Below are 15046 nucleotides of genomic sequence, written 5' to 3'. Positions count from 1 at the left end.
ATACAAAACGAGTGCATAAGTCATCAGTACATATTAGTCAATACGCCAACTGGATATAGGTTTTATAGGGTTAACCTGCCAGGGCCGTTCTTACCAGGTGTATCTTCATTCAAAAAACACAGCAAACAAGCATCCACTCTCTTGTCCCCAGGAGAGTCCAAAATGGGCCAAAAGAGAGAAAGGAAGCTGCAACCTGCCAGTACGGACCTCCCTGCTAGCAAACACATCAACACCTAAGTACAACAAAGTGAATAAAACAACAAAGTGAAGAGAAAAAAAAAATATATATATATATACATACATATAATCAGACAAAAAATGCCCTACAGTTGCAAGAAAAAGTATGTGAACCCCTTGGGATTACGTGGAGTTTTGCATGAATTGGGCATAAAATGTGCTCTGAACGTCATCTAAGTCACAACAATAGAAGAACACAGTCTGCTGAACATAATACTACACAAACATTAGATGTTGCCATGGTTTAATTGCACATAACATGTAAACATTCACAGTGCAGGGAGGAAAAAGTATGTGAGGCCCTAGCTTAATGACTTCTCCCAGAGCTAATTGGAGCCAGGAGTGAGCCAACCTTGACTCCAATCAGTGTGATGATATTGGATGTGTTGCTGACAGCTGTCCTGCCCTTAAAAAACACACACCTGTTTTGGGTTTACTGGTTTCAAGAAGCACTGTCTGATGTGAACCATGCCTCGCAGAAAAGAGCTCTCAGAAGACCTACGATCAAGAATTGTTGACTTGCATGAAGCTGGAAAGGGTTACAAAAGTATCTCCAAAAGCCTTGATGTTCATGTCCACGGTAAGACAGACTGTCTACAAATGGAGAAAGTTTAGCACTGTTGCTACTCTCCCTAGGCGGGGTCGTCCTGTAAAAATGACTGCAAGAGCACAGCGCAGAATGCTGCATGAGGTAAAGAAGAATCCCAGAGTGTCAGCTAAAGACCTACAGAAATCTCTGGCACATGCTAACATTTTTGTTGACACATCTACAATAAGGAAAACATTAAACAAGAATGGAGTACATTGGAGGACACCACGGAGGAAGCCATTGCTGTCCAAAAAGAATATTGCAGCACGTTTGAAGTTTGCAAAAGAGCACCTGGATGTTCCACAGCACTACTGGCAAAATATACTGTGGACAGATGAAACCAAGATTGAGTTGTTTGGGAAGAACACACAACACTATGTGTGGAGAAAAAAAGGCACAGCACACCAACATCAAAACCTCATCCCCACTGTAAAACATGGCGGAGGGAGCATCATGGTTTGGGGCTGCTTTGCTGCCTCAGGGCCTGGACGGATTGTTGTCATTGATGGGAAAATGAATTCCAGAGTTTATCAAGACATTTTGCAGGAAAACGTACGACCATCTGTCCGCCAACTGAAGCTCCGCAGAGGATGGGTGATGCAACAGGACAATGACCCAAAGCATACAAGTAATTCAACAAAACAATGGCTGCAACAGCACAGAATACGCCTTCTGGAGTGGCCCAGTCAGAGTCCTGACCTCAACCCCATTGAAATGCTGTGGCATGACCTTAAGAGAGCGATTCACACCAGACATCCCAAGAATATTGCTACACTGAAACAGTTTTGTGAAGAGGAGTGGTCCAAAATGACTCCAGATCGTTGTGCAGGTCTGATCTGCAACTACAGGAAACGTTTGGTTGAGGTTATTGCTGCCAAAGGAGGGTCAACCAGTTATTAAGTCCAAAGGTTCACATACTTTTTCCTCCCTGCACTGTGAATGTTTACATGTTATGTGCAATTAAACCATGGCAACATCTAATGTTTGTGTAGTATTATGTTCAGCAGACTGTGTTCTTCTATTGTTGTGACTTAGATGACGTTCAGAGCACATTTTATGCCCAATTCATGCAAAACTCCACGTAATCCCAAGGGGTTCACATACTTTTTCTTGCAACTGTACACCTACCACCGAGAGATGAAGAAAAATGCATAAACTCATAGGCAAACTTACTCACCTCAAATGATCCAGGGCTTGTATCACCAACTAGTTACCCCAAGGGACACAGGGAAGGACAGCACCAAGCACCTATGTAAACCCTTGAATTCCAATAGAAAGAGTATATATATATACATATGGACCACCTGCCCGTTTCCATCCAACTGTCATCTGATGTGCCAAATAGATAGAGAAAGCACCCCCATTCGTTGTTTTTAGCAGACAGGATCAGATTGGACGCAGGCGGGTGTAAACAGACCCATGTCCATTTACATCCGCTGCCCCGTAGAGAGCAATGAAGCATCCAATCAGGTCTGCTTGAATAACACACTGGCATATGGCCTCTTATAGTCGTTGCCTGTGCTGGCCCTGGATCCGTGACTCTTCTAGTCTTCCTTTCTTCCATGTTTTCTCCCTGAATCTTTCTTCCTTCCTTTTTTCTTTCTATATTCTTATATTTTCTTTTTTATCAGTTTGGGTTTTTTTCCTGCATATTCTGAGCTGATACTTCCCGGTAGGGGTTTTCCTCTTAGTTTTTTTTTTGGGGTAATATGATAGATTGCTGCTGCTACTATTTGGTTCGGCTTTTTGCCGTCCCTCCTTGGTGTCATTGGATGTTCCGTTATTTGGCTAATACACCCTGCTGACTTGTATCTGCTTATGTATGTTATTGTTCTGCCCCTGCGTGGGCGTATCATGAGCTTGTTGTATTCTAAAAACAAAAACTTCTTTAATAGAAATATTGAAATAGAAAAACACTCCGTAAGACCTGATTGATCTGTCACACTAGAAAAGATTAGGACAGGCTCAGATTACTCTCATTACATACAATGGTAAACCTCATCTTCTAAATTTTAGCCCTTTTAAGGACTGTTCAAATCTAGTTTACAACTGATAATGAGATCTGCCAGCACACTACAGACAGGGTTAATTATGACGAACACAGTTCCCCAACCTCTTCATAAATATAGAGAACTAAGGGCTTTTCCACTGCTTGAGCTGTCAGAAAAGAGCATCTGAAATGGTAAGTAGCAATTTTTATTTATTTATACTCCAAAGACATGCTAGTAGGTGAATTGGCTCCTGTCTAAATTGGCCCTAGTATGTGTATGTATGAATGTGAGTTAGGGACCTTAGATTGTACACCCCTTGAGGGTTGGGGACAGGGGCGGACTGACAACTCATGGGGCCCCTGGGCAATAGGGGATCATGGGGCTCCTGTGTCCTTGCCCTAACTCAAAAAAGCCTATGAAAAAGGTACCAGGGGCATCTCATGGGGCCCCCTACTGACCCGAGTTTCCAAATGGTCAGTCCGCCCCTGATTGGGGGCTGATGTGAATGTACAATATATATGTAAAGTGCTGGGTAAATTGATGGTGATATATAAGTACCTGAAATAAATAAATAAACAAACAAATAAATAAATAAATTTATTATTTAAATCAATTTCTTTTTTTTATTCGTTTTTTTTTTCTTATTTCCAAAGGAAGATAAAAACGATAAAAACATATATAATAGGCAACAGCGGAGTATAATCATCCAATATAAAGACAAAATGTTACAAACATGTCCTCCACATGCGATATATGATAGAAGACTAATGTATGAATATCAGCACCATTCCAGATAAAGAACCGAACGTTACAGATAAACGAGTCCAACAACATTGACATGAAAAAAGACAGGGCACATTTTTAATTTTTCTTTTTCAGTTATTCTATGTGAATTAGGACATGTAACAAATTCAAGGTATTTGTGATCCCAACTTGGTGGCAAATGCGCTTCAAGTTCCTGGTGGCTGTAGAAAGTTGTACTGAAGAGAGGCACTGGACCCAAGAGCTACTACTGGGGGACTACTGGGGACAAAATGATACTTGTGTAATTTCTTATTCATTTTATACATTTACATTTCTTCTTCGGTTAGAAAACCTGTAGACTAATACACATCAGCCCCTATGTTATCAGTCATGAAAAGATAAGTTTGAGTGGAAGGTGGTCACATTTGTGAAACCTCACCTATAGCAGGTCCAGATGCTGTTGATGGTAGAAACTAATCTCCGAAGATAACCAAGCAAGATCCATGGGCCAGCTTCTAGTGCTCTGTGCTGCTCCTACTAAACTAATAAAGAAATATTTCTAATACATAAATGCATGGACATCCAGACAGGTTCATGATTCTATTGGCCTGAGTGCAACTTGATGAACAGTGATAGAGAGGTCATGTTTTTAAAAGCTTGAGAGAACCCTATGTTGACTTTGTAGTGTGTGATGGTTGCATGTCTTCCTCAAGATCAGATGGTTGTGTGAGCTCTGAGGAAGAGGGTTTACCCTCAAAATACATCAACATCTGCTCTGCATTGGGTGTCATTTTTGCCTATCTAGAACTTCAAATTGAGGCTACAGCTGGGAGTCAACTTTTGTTTTTTGTCATGTGCCTCACACTCATCTAGCTTTATGAGTTTATTCGTCTGTGTTTTACATTTTAATAAATAGTACCATTGGTAATTCACTGGGCTGGGGCATCCTTCTTGGTTTGTGTTGTCTAGAGCAGGGGCGGACTGACAACTCATGGGGCCCCGGGCAATAGGGGATCATGGGGCCCCTGTGTCCTTGCCCAAACTCAAAAAAGCCAATGAAAAAAAGGTACCAGGGGCATCTTATGGGGCCCCCTACTGACCCCGGGCCCTCGGGCAGTGCCCGAGTTTCCAAATGGTCAGTCCGCCCCTGGTCTGGAGTTTGGGACCCCCCCTTTCTGACAAGGGTTGCAAAGCTTGGAGGCTACCTAGTGACCTGTGGAAAATCCAAGCCTACAAGAATATCCACTGAGTTATCTCCAGTGTGCCACTGTGATTTATTGCACTTCAGCACAGTAGAGTCATCTTAGTGTATGCATTGGATGGTTGTGTGTTCAAACCACATTACGCTCACTATCTATTTTAAAGACAAATTGGTTGGTTGTGAAACCTTGCCATAGAAGGGGCACATCTGATGGTAGTAATTAATTAGCCATGTGCGTTTGAATAGTTTTTTTGATAAAAATTTGATTCTTGGATATATATGAATCTTCAAAAGGGCATAGTAACGAATGTCAACAAATCCGAAAAAAGTTACAACAAAATTATTAAATGCACTCCTCACTCCATCTTCATCCGACTCACCTGTTGACCAGGCTATCCTATATTTAAGGACTGACTCAGTCACCATGCCAAGCCTCCTACCTAAGGAGTGGCCAGATTCCCCTAGGTATGCAGACCAGACCCTCCTTACCCCTGCCCACTGGCTTCTGGAAACTTTTCCAAGTTTCTAGAGCAGGGGGAGGTATCAGATAACCAGGGGCGGACTGACAACTCATGGGGCCCCCGGGCAATACGGGATCATGGAGCCCCTGTGTCCTTGCTCAAACTCAAAAAAGCCTATGAAAAAGGTACCATCTCATGGGGTCCCCTACTGACCCCAGGCCCTCGGGCAGTGCCCGAGTTTCCAAATGGTCAGTCCGCCCCTGCAGATAACCGACCTCCAGCCTTAACCTGAAGTAACCTCGATGAGCCACTCCCAGGCTGACTCACACCCAGGCTTATAGCAAGCCTCTAACTAAACAAAAAACCTATATTACACTAAAGGGCGTTACATGTGGCTTATGGAACTTTTCTTTCCTTGTATCGGAATTTGGAGCTGAAGCGAGCTCCATCCTCGTTGCATCGGCTGATTACAGAAGAGGACCTGGTTCTCTTCTAGTATTGGTTCATGGGGGAAAAATGGTTAAAACAATTGCCTTTTTCAGATTTGGATGGCTTAGAAACCCTGTCAAGTTTTTATAGGGACCTTAGACTGTAAACTCCTTGAAGGCAGGGATTAATGTACAGTATGTAAAGTGCACCATAAAATGTCAGCACTATACATATGCCTGTAATAAAAGAAATGTATATAAGTCAAGCTATTTTTCTACTGAATAGAGTACGAGATGTTTAAAACCCTCGTCAGGTTTTTTAAAAAAAAAAATTATTTTGCTGTCTTTGTTCCTTTGAGCGATTTTCCTTCAGTTCCCAGCCCAGAGACACAACAGGAGGGGAATAGAGATCTCCCCACAGCAAGTGGAATTCTCCTCTAAGACAGTTGTCACTGAAACAGATATCCCCTTTGGAAGGTTTTCTATTTTATGCTGTTCTGGCAACAACTGTAAAATTTTACATCTGATGTACAGTATGAGTGATACCTCTGGTCCAGTAGAAGTGAGGCTTGGTTGTGATGGATATACAATGGAGTTTGCCTTCCTTCAAAGGAGTTGTTCTGTAATGAAGACCTTACCTTACCTCAAGGCTTAAGCAAAGGATGTTATTAGTTTAGCACCCTTCTAATTTAGCTAGGGGGAGCTAGTTAGTTTTCTTTTTGCAGAGGTTGAGTAGCAGCCTGGGATGAGTCATCCAGGGATGAGTCAACCAGGTTACTCTAGGTTAGAGCTAAGGGCTTTGCAGATCAGTTCTCTCATACCTCCCCCTGCTCTAGAAGCTTGAGATATGCATGTTCAAAAGACTCTGGCCAATCCCCAAGCAGAAGGCTTGGCAGGGAGGCCCTTAAGTGTGAGAGAGTCTGATCAGCAGGGAGTAGTGTGCCGGGTGGAAGATGGAGTGAAGGCTGGAGAGTGGAGCCTCAGAGGGGCTTACCTACAGGCAGGAACTGAAAAGTTGATCTCTCAGCCTCATCCGTCCCCTAAGAGAGAACAGCCTGTGGAGCAGGGAAGGAGCCAGCCCGGCATAAGGCCTGAAGGCAGGCACCAACCCGGCAAGCTCACAGGAGAAACAAAGTGAGTAATCCTGCACCCCCCTGGGCCAGATCAGGGGAGAGGGCAGTCAGGTGGAAAACCCAACTCGCTTCTCATCTGGAGCTATTTTGCTAAGTGGCAATTTCTGGGTCCTCTTGCCCAGGAATACCCTCAGGTTGCTGGGTGAAGAGGAGGATTCATCTAGAGTCTGAGGAGGTACGACAGAGAGCTGGAATGCTCTCAAAGGAGAGACTATTGTGTCTACATCTTTGTACATACTTGCTAAGGAGTTTGTCCTCAAGTTTACAGTTCCCTTGGACGTCCCATGCATCCCTCAACCCCATCCAAATTCAAAACCCCTTAAAAAAAACATCAAAATCAAGCTCAAGGACTGTTTACTGACTTCAGCATGCAATTATGGAAGAAAATGCATGTTGCCTGGCTGTGCAGAGCTTTAGGGGAATCCAAAAACTCAGCCACTCCTAAGGGGGTAGTGCTACATTAGAATCACAGTGAGATTCAGTAGGAGGCCAATGTTAGGGCTTGGTAAAGACTGTCAAATCTGAGCAGCACTATGAGCTTCCAGCTGGGTACAGTGAACGGATAAATAGAGAAGGTGAATGTCCTCAAGGGAGACACAACAATGTAAACTTGACAGCTGTTCAAATCCTACCCTACACCATCCAAAATTTAAAAAAAAGAAAGGTTTTATTTTTAGATACAATTAAAGGTACCTCTAACTCCACTGTCTCAGTGAGTACTTTGATTCCTGGTTTCCAATCACCTGCTCAAATACAGTTGACCTAACATGTTGGCCAAAACACTACTGGGCCATGGAAAAGCCACTTCAAACCAGTGGAGGTCTGCCTTTTAGGTAAAAACTTGCCAGAGAAGTACACAGCTGGAGATGTGAACCAGGAGGTTTAACGAAGAAAGCTCCCAGTTCTGTACTCATGGTCTCCAGTTTGTCTACATATATTAATAAGATCAGCTCCCAAAAGCTGCTGTGTCAGAAGGGGGAGGAAAAACTAGACTCGTAGAATTATAGGCACCTATCCGGTAGCCTGTGGCTTCAATATCTCTCAGTTCCAGCACTGCAGCCTCCATTGGTCCCTCTGGCATTAAACTTGCCTGGGAATGTCAGATGCCAGAGTCCAGTGCTGTGCTCTGTGGTTCCATCCTCTGACTTCTATGTCACTGCTGAGAATGGCACAGGGTTTGGAGGAAGGAACCACAAGGACACAGGCAGAGCCAGGATAAGGGATGGGCAGGAATGGCAGCTGCCCTGGGCACAGCGGAGCAAGGAAACAGACAATGGACACAGGACAGTAAACCCATTGTATGGCATGCATTAACATTTGGAGAGGGGGTGCAGTTCCACATTCTTGCCCTGGGCACTACAACTTGTCCCAGTACTGCACATTATTATTATTATACAGTATTTATAAAGCGCCAATAGTTCGCTCAGCGCTGTACATTACAAAGGGGGACAGACCATGTGACAGAACAATAACAATACAATGCAAAACATGAGGGGATCGAGGGCCCTGCTCTTTCGAGCTTACAATCTAGGAGGGAGGGGATGGTGGCACAGGAGGAGATAGCTGTAGGGGATGGAGTGGTAGGAAGAGTGGAGGAGGTCGGCAAGTTAGCAGGAGGTGGGGTAGGCTTCCCTGAAGAGATGGGTTTTCAGGGTGCGCCTAAAGGAGAGGAGAGTAGGTGATAATCTGATGGGTTGGGGCAGGGAGTTCCACAGTATGGGTGACACCCTGGAGAAGTCCTGGAGGCGGGCATGGGAGGAGACCAGGGAACTAGAGAGGAGGTCTTGTGAGGAGCGGAGTGTGTGTGCTGGGTGGTACTTGGATATTAGGTCAGTGATGTAGTTCAGGGCAGTATGGTGGACAGCTTTGTACGTCAGTGTTAGGATTTTGAATTTGATCCGTTGCGCAATCGGAAGCCAGTGGAGGGATTGGCAGAGGGGGGTGGCGGAGATGGAGCGGTTGGAAAGGTGAATGAGTCTGGCAGCCGTATTCAGGATCGACTGAAGCGGGGATAGCCAGCGGTGAGGCAGGCCAGTGAGAAGGAAGTTGCAGTAGTCGAGTCGTGATATGATGAGGGAGTGGATGAGCTGTTTAGTGGTTTCTGGGGTTAGGAACGGCATCTAAACACCAAAGACAACAGAGGCTGCAGCGCTAGAACAGAAGGAATGTAGGAGACATGGTCCAGCGGAGTTCTTCTGGTGTTAGGATCTGTGTAGAGACTTGGCAGGGTCAATTGCACTTTGATGCCAGTTCAAAGTGCAGTTCCATGCAATTGATAACACATTTTTAAAAAAGCTTTATTCAAAAACAATACATAAATACTTTATGACATAAATAATAAAATCTTCAGGATATAATGTGCAAATAATAAAATGAATCTTACATGTGAGTGGGAACTACCCTAAAGTTGATTTCAAACCAGAATTTCTCCACTTATCAGTCTGAGTGCTGCTGTGTAGGGCATGAGAAGAGGCTAGGACAAGGCAGATTCAGGTACTAATGTTAGTAAAATTAGATGTAATTATCTTTTAAGTAATTTTTAAAAGAATATGCAACTCAAATTATGCATTTATACCTCTTTGGAGTGCAGTCTAAACATTTTAACATTGGCCCAAGTCTGTTTCCCAAGAGTCACAAAGATGCTTGTTCAGTTTATAGTGCCAGAAGAAGAGCACTCAATGGAAAGTCCAATGACATAGAGCAACCAGTCAAAATTTACTTGTGGATTTTCACACCACCACAAGATGGATTCTGATTATTGGTGACTTTGGTCCTGAATAAAACCAGCAGTCTTTAAAATTGCAAAAAGAAAATAAAAACAACAGCACCACTATGTACCCAAGACGTTCAAGGAAATCTGTAATGAGAAAACCATGGAAGCTACCATCACTAGCCTCTTTGTCTTAGAAGACTAGTTGTCTGGCTATTATGCTGACATTCATGCTACAACACTTACAGCCACTTGCCTGAAACATGTAAGCCGATAAGGATGTCTGACTTTTCTCTGTCTTTCATGGTCTCCATACACCATATGACCCAAAGTTGGAGAATGGATTTCTGACCTTCATACCTACTATATGGTCAAAGATTGTGGACACCTCTTCAAAGAATTGAGTTCAAATGTTTCCAGTAAAGGGTTGAAATGACATTTCCACAATTTGGCACTTCCAACCTTGTGACAACAGTTTGGGGAAAGTCTTTTTCTGTTCCAGCATGACTTTGCCCTGTATGCAAAGCCAGCTCCATAAAAACATGGTTTGACGAGGTTGCTGTGGAAAAACTCAAGTGGCCTTCATACAGCCCTGACCTACAGTGCCTTGTAAAAGTATTCATACCCCTTGAAATTTTCCACATTTTGTCATGGTACAACCAAAAACCTAAATGTATTTTATTGGGATTTAATGTGATAAACCAACACAAAGTGGCTCATAATTGTGAAGTGGAAGGAAAAATAAAAATATAAAAGTGTGGCGTGCATTTGTATTCAGCCCCCTTTACTCTGATAACCCTAACTAAAATTTAGTGGAATTAATTGCCTTCAGAAGTCACCTAATTAGTAAATAGAGTCCACTTGTGTGTAATTTAATCTCATTATAAATTCTGCTGTTCTGTGAAGCCCTCAGAGGTTTGTTAGAGAACATTAGTGAACAAACAGCATCACAAAGGCCAAAGAACACACCAGACAGGTCAGGGATATCGTGGAGAAGTTTAAAGCAGGGTTAGGTTAAAAAAAAAATATCCCAAGCTTTGACCATCTCACACAGCACTGTTCAATCCCTCATCTAAAAATGTAAAGAGTACGGCACAACTGCAAACCTACCAAGACATGGCCGTCCACCTAAACTGACAGGCCGGGCAAGGAGAGCATTCATCAGAGAAGCAGCCAAGAGGCCCATGGGAACTCTGGAGGAGATGCAGAGATCCACAGCTCAGGTGGGAGAATCTGTCCACAAGACAACTATTAGTCTTGCACTCCACAAATCTGACCTTTATGGAAGAGTGGCAAGAAGAAAGCCATTGTTGAAAGAAAGCCACAAGAAGTCCCTTTTGCAGTTTGCGAGAAGCCATGTGGGGGACACAGAAAACATGTGGAAGAAGGTGCTCTGGTCAGATGAGACCAAAATTTAACTTTTTGGTCTAAAAGCAAAACGCTATGTTTGGGAGAAAACTAACACTGCACATCACCCTGAACACACCATCCCCAACGTGAAACATGGTGGTGGCAGCATCATGTTGTAGAGATGCTTTTCTTCAGCAGTTACAGGGAAGCTGGTCAGAGTTGATGGGAAGATGGATGGGTTCAAATACAGGGCAATCTTAGAAGAAAACCTGTTAGAGTCTGCAAAAGACTTGAGACTGGGGCGGAGGTTCAGCTTCCAGCAGGACAACAACCCGAAACATCCAGCCAGAGCTACAATGGAATGGTTTAGATCAAAACATATTCATGTGTTAGAATGGCCCAATGAAAATTCAGACCTAAATCCAATTGAGAATCTGTGGCAAGACTTGAAAATTGCTGTTCACAGACGCTCTCCATCCAATCTGACAGAGCTTGAGCTATTTTTAAAAGAAGAATGGGCAAAAATGTCCCTCTCTAGATGTGCAAAGCTGGTGGAGACATCCCCAAAAAGACTTTTAGCTGGAATTGCAGCAAAAGGGGGTCTTACAAAGTATTGACTCCGGGGGGCTGAATACAAATGTACACCACACTTTTCACAGATTTAGTTTGAAAACCATTTATCATTTTCCTTCCGCTTCACAATTATGTGCCACTTTGTGTTGGTCCATCACATCAAATCCCAATAAAATACATTTAAATTTTTGGTTGTAACATAACAAAATGTGGAAAATTTCAAAGGGTATGAATACTTTTTAAAGTGAAATAAATCCTACTGAACACTTTTTGTGTGAAATGGAACACTGATTTTGAGCTTGGTCTTCTCTTCCACCATCACTAGCTGACCTCACAAATGCTCTTAGGGCTGGGTAGGCAAGAATTTCCATGGACACCCTCCTAAATGTTTCTAAAAGCCTTTCTGAAGATTGGAGGTTGCTATAGGTGTTTATGAATGGGTTGGCCAACAAGCACATACAGATGTGATTGTCAGATGTCCACAAACTTTGGTGGTGTGGTGGTGGTGTACTTGTTCTGGGCCATTAAAAAATATTAAAACCAGAAAAGTCAACGTAACAGACAAACAACTGACATTTTCACAAGGAAGTTAGTAATGCTACCCCCCCCCCCCCATGCGTCTCTTAGAACAGGTTAGCTTTAAAGTTTAATGCTACTTAAGATATCCATCTTGAACAATTTCTGAAAATTGCTGTTCCTTTCTTAAATAAAAATATTATGCAATCACTTTTCCAGTAAGTCTCAATTTCCACCTTTTCAAAAATCTTCAAAGTCACGTAAAGGATGATTTTGTGGTGGCGAGGTCTAGTCAGTTAGGAGACAAGCCAAAGCAGTGGTGGATCAAAATTAGTATGAGGTTTATCTGTCTGTCCCATTTAACCTCAGTTGAGTTTCCGACACATAGCTTGTCATTTACCGATCTGTTGAAGATAAACGTATCATTATTTCAACGCTGTTGAGGCCGTTGGTTTATGTTTCTCAATTGACAGTTCAGACAACTCAATGAATCTAGCTTTCCCCACCTTCATTTCTTCTTTCACAACATTTTTCATAGTCTCAGATGTAAAGTAATACAAGAATGGGTCAAGAACTGTATTGGTGCAGGCTACCAGTAGAGTGATACCATAGGCTTTGTCCAGATAGCAGGATTCTTTTTTAACCTGATAGATGAGCAGAACAGTGTGATAGGGGAGGAAGCAAAGCAGGAAGATTAATATGTTGGCAGTCAACATACGAACAACTTTCACCTTGTTAATCATCCCTTCTTGAACCACTTGACTATGTGTCATCGCTTTCAACAAGGCCACCGAGCTAAATGTAATGACTGCAGCAGGAATTATGAAACCAGTCGTAAGAGATCCTATGGTGGTGATTGGCTTAGTAACAAATGGTGGTTTCCCATGAAGGCAGTTTCCAATGAAGGCTTCAGTGCTGTTGTTGGGGCTATTAACAGATAGCAATGGAAACACGAAACAGGCAACTATATTGAATAGCCACACACCAGCACAAATCCAACATGCACTCTGACGAAGACGTCGGGAACGAAGAGGATAGCACACAGCCAAACATCTATCAAAGCTGATACAGGTCAATAAGAAGATACTGCCATACATGTTGAGGAGGAGAAACGAACCAGCGATTTTACATGGCAAAATGGTTAGATCCGATGAATTATTTGAGAGGGTGTAACCATAGATGCGTAGAGGCAAAGTGATCACCAATAAGAGGTCCGCAAAGGCAAGATTCTTCATGTAGATAGTCGTGGGGGATCGTTGTTGTGGGAGGTGGCACAAGAAATAGATGGCAAGCATGTTGAAGATTAGACCCAGTACGGCAATGACTGAGTACCCACTCAGGTACACAGCTGGGCTGACTTCAGAGCAGTTGCTGCTGTTAGCCATTTGTGTTCCAGAAGTGATCAATGTTTCTTATACTTCAGAAGGATGTGGTTGAGCTGTCCTTTTTCCTCAGACCTAGAGAAAAAAAAGCCATTAGAGTACTCCACTATGATCAGTCTCTTAGTAGCTCAACATCTCTATTCCTTCCAACATATTGTTCAAGGTGTCTCCATTGATCTCCTATCTGCTAGCTACCTTCTTGATGCATTCAAGTGAACCTGTATTTTGCCCATGTACGGCAACGCAACAGGTTTAATTAATGGTGGCTGGAAAAGGTTTTCTATTGTGTCTGTACAACCATGACCTGGCACAGTGGTTGGCTCCAGATATTTGGTATGGATGCAGGGGCGGACTAACAACTCATGGGCCCCCCGGGCAATAGGGGATCATGGGGCCCCTGTGTCCTTGCCCAAACTCAAAAAAGCCTATGAAAAAGGTACCAGGGGCATCTCATGGGGCCCCCTACTGACCCCGGGCCCTCGGGCAGTGCACGAGTTTCCAACTGGTCAGTCCGACCCTGTATGGATGAAACAATTGCCATCTCATGTTTATGGGTGGTTTTAAACATGCAGAAGGCCCATCCTCATTGATTTTTATCATTCTTCACCTGCAAGAATACCAGTAGAAGACTGGATTTGGGGCAATGGGGCATTTCCCCTTTAGGTCAATACAAATATATGTTGGGCTACTGATATGGAGAGGAGATATTATTCAGAACCCAGAGTGGAAAGGTGTTGGGCGTTATATAGCTCAGGGTTCCCGCCTAGACAGTCAATGCTAAAACAATGATAAGCATTATCTGTAATGATGGCATGATATTTTATTTTGTATTGTATTTAGGTGCGTCTATATCATTTTCACAGGGGCCGCAGTCATCTGGTCTAGCTCAAAGTACTATATCAGTTACAATTCATCCCTGTCACAATGAACACTACTACAGTAGCACTGCACTTTTTATGTGGTCCATTTTCCATCCATGGCCAGGTGGTAGTGTTCGTCTCCTAGGATAAAAGTTCTCAGTTCTCCCCAGAATACCAATCACATCTGCAATATGAGTGTATTATGCCATTTCTAAAAAAATAATCTAATTTCTAAAAAAAATAATCTATTATTGATCCGCAGTGGTTTTACAACAACCAAAAAACTTTCACCCTAAAGTGATTGTAAAGGCCGAAGGTTATTTACTCCTGGGTCTCTCCCTTCCCATTGGCTCCCGCTGCTGTCAGTCACAGCCAGTGAGAAGGGAGCACGCTCTGTTTTTCTCACAGACACATAGACGTGGCCAGGGGCGGACTGACAACTCATGGGGCCCCCGGGCAATAGGGGATCATGGGGCCCCTGTGTCCTCACCCACACCCAAAAAAGCCTATGAAAAAGCCAATGAAAGGTACCAGGGGCATCTCATGGGGCCCCCTACTGACCCCGGGCCCTCGGGCAGTGCCTGAGTGTGCGAATGCTCAGTCCGCCCCTGGATGTGGCTCAGGTAAGTATGACAGGTTTGTTATTTTAGATTTCAATATTTTTATTGAAAAATTGGTATACACAGAAATAGAAACATTACCCACCTGCATGGTGAGTTGGGGGTGAACAAACATTTTTATATTTTTTATAAAATATACAGGCACGTAAGAAAACATTATTCGGTGATGTTGTAAACAGGAAACACCATCCCCATAGGGTAACAAATGTTCCATCAGTCAGTACGCATAGGCAGTTTCATATAGATATTTT

At 43.2% G+C, this 15046-nt stretch overlaps 1 protein-coding gene across 1 annotated transcript; it reads right to left on the bottom strand.

Moving 5' to 3' along the window:
• Positions 1-11347: 11347 nt before the first annotated feature.
• LOC149444906 (lysophosphatidic acid receptor 6-like) lies at positions 11348-13368 on the bottom strand. The gene has a single exon (XM_089654401.1). The coding sequence runs from the start codon at positions 13316-13318 to the stop codon at positions 12359-12361; it is 960 nt and encodes a 319-aa protein (XP_089510527.1). The 5' UTR covers positions 13319-13368; the 3' UTR covers positions 11348-12358.
• Positions 13369-15046: the final 1678 nt, after the last annotated feature.

Source organism: Staurois parvus, unplaced genomic scaffold, assembly GCF_062004578.1.
Source record: "Staurois parvus isolate SC_StPar_1 unplaced genomic scaffold, SC_StPar_1.0 ptg000764l, whole genome shotgun sequence".
Classification (NCBI taxonomy): Eukaryota; Metazoa; Chordata; class Amphibia; order Anura; family Ranidae; genus Staurois; species Staurois parvus.
The sequence above is the reverse complement of the archived record's forward strand: the minus strand, read 5'-3'. Positions and strand labels throughout refer to the sequence as shown.

What these genes read in the sequence shown, in the direction of transcription:
- LOC149444906 (XM_089654401.1), bottom strand. Translation starts at nt 13,318, where the DNA reads ATGGCTAACAGCAGCAACTGCTCTGAAGTCAGCCCAGCTGTGTACCTG.